The sequence below is a fragment of the Cicer arietinum genome, chromosome 3, assembly GCF_000331145.2.
Source record: "Cicer arietinum cultivar CDC Frontier isolate Library 1 chromosome 3, Cicar.CDCFrontier_v2.0, whole genome shotgun sequence".
Lineage (NCBI taxonomy): Eukaryota > Viridiplantae > Streptophyta > Magnoliopsida > Fabales > Fabaceae > Cicer > Cicer arietinum.
This window is the reverse complement of record NC_021162.2, coordinates 8,309,747-8,318,129: the sequence shown is the minus strand read 5'-3', so window position 1 is coordinate 8,318,129 and position 8,383 is coordinate 8,309,747. Positions and strand designations below refer to the sequence as shown.

Genomic DNA, 8,383 nt, shown 5'->3' with positions numbered 1-8,383 from the left:
CTGTAGAAACTAACCCATTAAACTAAGTAAGACCAAAATAGATGGTGAAACTCTTCCTCAAAAGTTTTAATGTTTTTGCATTCCAAAAATTAGATTTGAATCCATGACTTATGTTTAAAAAGGAACACTCTTGGGTAAAGGTGAGTGTAGTCTCATTTAAACACATAGTTATCACAATTTCAACAACTCAATTACATCTTTTGCAAATAGTGTATGTAGGCATGCTAGGAAATAAAAGGTTGGTTTGGTAGGTAGGATAGAATGAAGTAGAAACATCAAGGGTTCAATCTCCTCCCTTAACATAATATTAATAAATTACTAACAATACAAACATCGAACGTCTAGAAAAAAGTGTATGCAGGCAACCGCACACCTAATATTAACATTAACAATGATGAACAATCAAAATATATCTACCAAAGAAAGATTTGGCACAATGCAAAACTAGTTCATCAAAATCAAAAATTTCATTAAAAAAAATATGACAGGTGGGACTCCAACCCTGACAAATACATCCTCCAATTTACAAGAAAAAATAAATTTGCCTGAATAATAAATATGAAAGAGAATTCCCCTCAAACCACTCTATACAATTAAACCTCTCCAATGTTCATACTAAACTCCTATACATGTAATCTTTTGATTTTTCACATTAAAACTTGAAACACCTTCTATTTTTGCTCATATTTCCAACATGTTAAGGATTTAAAAACAAAAAGCCAAATGAACAAGAGAAAACTTATTGGCTTAAGTGAAGTATTAGTACCTATGTACATATACTCTTAATATGAGAAGCTTTATTAGTGTAACCAAATCACTTTGATTTATATGGTTAGTTAGATGTCAAAAGAAACAAATGTGAGTTCCTTAGTCGGAAGAGGGTTTGAATTTTCCAAAATTAGGCGGGTTATCGTCATGAATGTTGCTTCGCATTCTTCCATGTTTGTTTGCAATTGGGAAAGGGACCTGTGTTAATAGCAAAGTTAGTATCCAATCCATAGCTTCCTCTATCTCAGTAGATATTATCATAGATTCCATGCCACTATTTGGGAAAGGGATTGCGAAAAATAACAATATATTCAAATTCCACTATGCAACAGACCAACAGTGCTATAGTGCCATTATTTGACACCATTTTATACTAAATAATGTATCATTGAACAAAAGCGATTAGTTCAAATTTCGCTACACTATAGCGCTAACAACACTGATTTTAAGAGATAAGATCAAGATATTATAAGATATCAAGATATTACAAGATATTTTTCTTATATTCTAACAATAGAGAACTACGAAATTCAAAAATGGCTTGACTGGAATTCTATATTTTGCTAGAAGTAGCAAAGGGTTAAAGGAGTTGAAAGAGTTAAAAGACTAAGGTTCAAATCCTTATGAAGAGAAAATACTAACATAACAACTAATATACCTGAATACCAGCATTTGGACCATCAGTGTCAATGAGGATAGGCCTGCAGCGCTTATCCTCATTCATCAAGCTAGAATTCTGGAAGTGAGCAATAAGAGCTTCTTTTCCTTGTATGCGAGCGTATGCTAACGTTGCGACTTTCTCACTGTTGAATTTCTCCCATTTTTTCCCATTGAACACCTATCATAATTGCATCACATTACAAACTTTACTCTATCAATACACAAATTTGTATGTGATGTAAGCGATTAATTTTAGCCGCAAATAATAAATAATCATTTTCTGAAGCTAACCTGATAGAATGGTACAATCAAGCCAGGACTAGTCATGTTGATGAATGCATATCCAACATTGCATTTGTTCTGCAATCAATGTTGATTCCATGTGAATAGTTAAAACACTAGCTAAAGGAAAGCTGAAATAAATTAAAACATTATGAGGAAAAAACACTTACTCTAAAATCAATTGGAAGATACACAAAATCATAAGTTCCTTTATCCAATTTTTCATCAATTACAGCTAACAGCATCTTGGAAGTATACCTGAAAGCATAACCAAAAACATACCAAATGAATATCCAATTTTTTTGCATTAATATGAAAATTGATACAAAAAGCTATTTAATGCCATGTAGAAAAATCTACTTACTTGTTAGGAATGTTCTTTATCATAAGCGTTGTTCGGCTATCTTCGCCTCTCTTTATGCAGTCAATATCAAGTTCAAACCGTTTTGCGTCAGCCAAATTCGACGCACCTACATTTCTACGGCTTCTACCACGTTTGTGAGTATCAAATGTGTTAATCATATGGTTTCTACCAGGAAACACCATGCTCCTTTGGTTATGAAAGTTGAGTCCAAAATTAGGGATGTTATGTGGAACAAAATCAACACAATGTGGTGTTATGTTACTGAGAAACGTGGTGTTATTTGTAGGTAAAACAGTGCTTATCATATGTGATGGTGACATAGGATATTGGTTCAATCTTTGCAGGGTAGTTGCTGCGCAAATTCCATCGAAATATGATGGAGAATTTTGCCACATCGGTCTCGGAGGCTGATACGAGTTGCTCCATTTTACATGATGGCCAGGAAGGGAATGAGGATGAAATGGTAATGAAGCTCGAGTATCGAAATTCAACTGGCTTGGAGAACTAGATTCAGTAAACTCACATTGGTTTCCAACTGATTTAACTTTGATTAGAGACGGTAAGGTGTTAGGAACACTTGAAGAGATTCCATGATTAAAAGCAGTTTCAATAGATGGAGCATGCATTGCAGACAAAGCACCAACAATTCTTGCAGCATCCATACTACCAGATTTATTGACGCCATGCAAGCCTGATCCAATGTACAAACATCTGTGAGAAAAATACTTTTTTCGACTTAATTTATATTATTGTCAATGCAAAAAAAAAAAAAATTATATTGTCAATCAATCATAAATATCAGATCATTAAAAAAATAACTTTTACCTTAACTACTGGTAAAGTCTAACACATGATTGGATGTTAATTGTTGAAAATGTAAAACTTTTTAGTTACACTAAAAGTGTATCAAAAATTAAACTTTGTTTCTTCTGCGAAATTGATAATTCATGAACATATACCTTGTAAGCTAGTTGTTGGAGTAAGAGGAGGGTTCTTCTGATGCAGACAGAGGCTACATTCTGTTTGTTCGAAATCTGGATGGATCGGTCGAATCATACTGCAGCCAAATAAAAGATGTGTCACTATAGTTTATAGTTGTTATTTGACAACACTTTGTACTAAAAAGCGTATCACAGAAAAGTATCGATTTGTTCAAATTCTGCTTCGTAACGATGGCTATTTGACAAAACTGAACAGAAGCCAAAATAAAATTGAGAAAACCACCTTTCTGAGTCGGTAAAATTGCTTGGCTCAACCTTTAACTTCTTCATTGTAGCATCATTTCTATTTAAAGCACGAAGAGCTGTCTCTGCCACTCTAAAATCATAAAATTCAATCGACTTGTGAAGCTGACTGTGAGGGTTTTCATGAATCTGCAGTTCATATAAATTATATCCAGTCACATATAAAATATATCCTGATCAATAGAAGTGAAACAAATAAATTTATAACCAAACTTACCTCTTTGATTTCTCCATAAACATTAAATATACGGTGAAGTTCAATATTCGAAATAGATGAATCGTATAAAGAAACTGCAAGTTTGCCCTGATTCACACCTTTCTTTGAAGAACTATCCTGAGAAAATTTGTACTACGAATAGAGTCAATGCCATAATCACTTATTTTATAATCCGTAACAAATAGACCATAATTGTTATGATTTACTAATAATTATGAGTGGTTACTGTCACAACTTATTCATGCAGACACATCAACAAAATTAAAACTTAAGTTTCAATAAAGATTTAAAATGCAACATCTAACCTTTGGAGTCGAATAACAAATGTCGAATTTCCTGCAGCCGAATAGTCTATTCTGGAGTGCTCTCATTGCATTTTGAGCAGCTCTAATATCATAATATGATATCATAACAAACCCAAGATGCGTGCAAGACGGATTGAAAGTGTGAATGTCTCCGAATTGCTTCAAATCCATATCAGGATTCAAAAAAAAGAAGAAAATAATTATTATCACAATTTTCCAAAGGCAACAAAGAAAACAAAAAATGCATACCTCAAAAAGAGCTTTCAATACAGAATCTTCAACATCACTATCAATGTTTCTAACAAATAATGTTCTAGAAGAGTTTTCTCTGGCAACTGAGGTATTACATAGCCCAAGTTGACTGTTCCGCGCTTCACTGAGGATTACAGAATTCTTTACTCTAGACGATGAATTGTCATCATCTCCGAGATCCAAACCTCCAACACTACTGAAAAGGTCTAGTTCATCTATGTCATCACAAGTGCTGTCTCGGACAATATGGTCATCAGTCACTCCAGAAAACAAATCATCCTCATTGGGGAGTAGATTTCCAATGATTCGAGCCTCTAGTTCTTCAAGAGAGTCAAAAAGCCTCTCTTCATCATAGTGTGATGCAATTGCATCCACTGATTGTCCATATAAAGCATTATTCGCCGATAATCGCACTGCACCAACCGAAGCATACAAAGACAAAGCATTTTAACCAGCATTTTTCACAAGAAACCTTAGCATACAATTTTGTAAAATAAAACTTACATTTCCTGCTAAACAAATCTGACAGAGAACTTGAGAAGAGGCTGCTTTCATGCCGATTGGCAATTATGTTAACCTCATTACTATCTGCAAAATTGGATACTTCTTGTAAACTTATGCTAGGTTTGATTTCTTGATCAGAACCTACGTGACATAACAAAGTCAAAGAGTAATTGACATGACTTTAATAAGTCTATGAGTTTAATGCATGTCTATCTATGAGTTTATTTCTGTTCTTATAATTGACATGACTTGAAATGTTCATGACCTTATTTGGATAAACAGCTTAATTAAGTGTTTATCGTATAAGTATTTATGTATACGTTAAGGATTGCATCCCACGCATATTCTACATTATAGCCTGCAACTGATCCAGCTTCCGCTTACTTCTATGACGAAAGATAAAACAAAGCCAAACTCTATTTCTATGTATAAGTTATAGTTGTTTTCATAAGTTGTTCTATAGAGCGTATGTAAATAACCTAAAACCAGTTTATGAACATTTCATAAGTCATTTTCATAAGCTCTTTCACAACTTCTTATGTCACTAGATAAACTCAAATTGTCTCGAGTAATTTGCAAACAAATCTACTCCAATAGTACAATCATGACAAAAATAACAGTAATAAGAGAATCAAATCACTTGTGAAACTGTTTGGAAGAACTTATGGAAACATTTTATTACATGTTCATAACCTGTTTTCAGCTCATTTCCATAAGCTCTCCAGGATAACTTATAAAAACAACTTATAGCTTATATGAAAGTCGTTTGACTTTATTTTACCGTTTGTTAGAGAAATAGCCTATGCATAAACACTTCTCACTTATACTAACTCTTAATTAAATTGTTTATCTAAACAGAGCCCAAATAGATTAGTAATACTAACCATGTCCTTTAGACAATTTATCTGATTTCCACCATCCAACTTGACTCTGCAAATAACAGAAAGAGAAAATAGGAAAAAACATAAGAACAAGAAACACCTGCATTTTTAGATTTCTTATATTTTAATAAAAACTCCTAAGAACAACACCATGTTCATCAAAATGGAACATATTTAACAAGAAAAAAGAAGATACCTCATTATAAGAACAAACATCTTTGGACGAAAACGTCGATGAAGAAGAAAAACTGTTGAAATCCATTGATTCAGAAGGCATGATGAGAAGTTCCAAAATGTTCAGATATATAACCAAATAGTAAATTTAGAAACTTGTTTATATATCTCTTGAACACAGCATACAAGGGTAGTGTAGTCAATTCAGTAATTTTGCTTCAGCAACATGACTGCAAAGAACAAACATAATTTGTAAGTAAAAATCTCACAAGTTATTATCAGAGAATAAAAAAAAATAAGTTGAGGATTATGTCTTAAAAATAGTTAATCATAAGAGATTATGAAAAATAAACAGGCATTAAATAAATAAAATCCTGCACCCTCTAATCAGGCCACTAAAGTGCACGTGGAAATCACACATTGATACAAAAATAATACTAATTGCAAAATCCACTAATAATCTTAAAGATCAAGAAGATCACAAACACCACGAACATATTAAATCATTACTATTATTAGATTATTATATTATTCACTTATGTCAAAAAGAAATTATTATATTATGCACTCCAACAACAACATAAAAAACACAGAAAAATAAAATAAAAAATATGTACTGTCTGCGTAAAATAATTTTACACTACCGTAAAACATGATGTGGTAAATTGAGAATTATGATCCAAAAAAATTTCACACTAGAAATGCATATTCCTCTAAGGTTGTTAATGAACTTCACTTAACAACAACTAATGATTTGAGAAAATTCAGAGTTCAAATCCTAAAAGAATTTTTTTGTCGTATTTTATCTCCCTATAAGAACTTAAAAGAATAAAAAAAAAAGATGCATCTGCTTAAAGAACTTCAGTTAAACACTAATCTTTCAGGAGAATTCGAGTTCGAATAATAACTCGAACAATTCTTTGTTAGGTTTTACCTCCTAAATGAACTCTAGACTATCATGGCCATGAGAACTTAAAACAAACAAAAATGCATATCCCTAAATCCCAAAAAAAATAATGTAATTGAACATAAGAATAAATAAATACATTAAAAGCATACGATAAAAAACCCGAAGAATGAGAAGTATATAATTACAAATTACGAAAGTGGAAAGGCCAAAGCAAAATCAACAAAGATAGATTATTATGGAACCAACAAGAATTGAAGATAGAAATATATATGTATGAAAAATGAAGAAGAAGTGAGAGAGAGAAAAAGAATAAATTACGGCAAAAGACAAGTGAAAGAACTTGCAGAAAGAAAGGATCTTTGATATGTGTAGCGTGCAAGATCTTTCATCTAAAACCTTCTTCTTCTAATAATAATAATAATAAATAATCGATTTTTCCTGAATTTCACGTTAACCTTTGAATTAAGTTGTCTTTGAAAATGGGTTTGTTAAGGTGTTTGCCGGAACTGTGAGTTTTTCCGGCTCAAGTTGGTAGTTTTTTCCGTTTCAACGGTGTCAATGCCGTTTCAATTTCAAATTGTTGTCTTCTCAAAAGAAAAAGTACACTTTTTTTTTTTTGTTCTTTTTCTTTCAACAAAAAAAAAAGTATTAAATTGTGCACTAATTACATAAAATAATTTTACAATTTCATACACTCTTATCAGCTATTCAATATGTATATGTCACATTGTATTTATATAATTTTGAAATAAGTTATCTAATTATGTAATTTCATGGTCAGATGTGATTGGATGTCAATGCACTGTCTTTATTATTATTTTTAAATAATTAAATGGATATGGTTAAAAGATAGTATAAAAGACATTGATAGTATTAGTGTATATGAATTACATCATACATTACATGACTTACCGAATTTAATAGATAATATAAAAGAGATAAGATATAATAAACTATTATATATATATTTGTTTAGAGTTTTATGGTTCATTACATTTTGTGCGTAGGATGTATAAGAGACAAGATATGATATATAAAAGAATTTAATTTATATGTATTGTCAATCAATCACAATCGTTTTGTCATTAATAATATTTGATTTTTGCAATAATTACTTCAAAAGTCTTCTCCGTCCAAATCACCTTCTCCGCCTCCGCAACTACACCGCCACCAACGACAGATCTTGCACAAAATATTGGAGGGAGGACAAATATTAACTAAAATATTATAATTGAAATTCATAAAAGTCATATAGTTTTATCAAAGATTCAACATAACATTAATACACAATAAAAACCTAATATGTGAAAATATACATTTACATCGAATTAAAGTTGTGTCATTCGTTCTCCTAAAGTCTTGAAATCATCGATAATTGAATCAAAACTAAAGGTTTCAGCTATTTCTTTTTCAATATAAAGCATCATATTGTCAGCAAGAAATTCATCTTCCATCTTGTTACGCAGTCTTGTCTTGATAATCTTCATTGTTGAAAATGATCTTTCTGTAGTAACTGTAGAAATTAGAAGTGTTAAGATAAGACGGATTAGCCTATCAATCAAATAATATGTATTTGTCCTCCCTGCTTTTTTTTAAAGCTTCACATAATTCAGACATAGTTGACAAGTTATTCAAATTTGGATGACTAACAACATCAAGAATAAAGTGTTCCAATTGAAATATCAAATTAATTTTCTCTTGATAATTAAAATCCAGAGGATAAAATTTATTTACAAGAGCACATATATTATCCATATCAAATGCTTTGTAAATATCTTTAGGAACCAAACTATTGCTTAGACTCAAAAGCTTCATTGTTTGC

General features: G+C 31.3%; 1 protein-coding gene across 4 annotated transcripts; it reads right to left on the bottom strand.

Annotated features, from left to right (window-relative positions):
* Nucleotides 1-448: 448 nt before the first annotated feature.
* Nucleotides 449-7,226, bottom strand: LOC101510770 (protein MEI2-like 4). 4 transcript variants are annotated; one of them, XM_004491966.4, is made up of 14 exons: nt 6,880-7,226; nt 5,674-5,881; nt 5,481-5,526; nt 4,597-4,737; nt 4,090-4,505; nt 3,841-3,999; nt 3,536-3,652; nt 3,299-3,447; nt 3,034-3,131; nt 2,075-2,765; nt 1,881-1,968; nt 1,720-1,788; nt 1,427-1,606; nt 449-966 (listed from the first exon to the last, which is right to left on the bottom strand). In XM_004491966.4, exons 2-14 carry the CDS (start codon nt 5,752-5,754, stop codon nt 868-870), a joined length of 2,334 nt encoding a protein of 777 aa, XP_004492023.1. In that variant the 5' UTR covers nt 5,755-5,881; nt 6,880-7,226; the 3' UTR covers nt 449-867. The 4 variants fall into 4 exon arrangements, with proteins under 4 accessions (XP_004492023.1, XP_027188097.1, XP_004492025.1 ...); XM_027332296.2 differs by having other exon boundaries at nt 7,017-7,226; XM_004491968.4 differs by having other exon boundaries at nt 4,597-4,680; nt 6,880-7,225.
* Between the last annotated feature and the right edge of the window lie 1,157 nt (nt 7,227-8,383).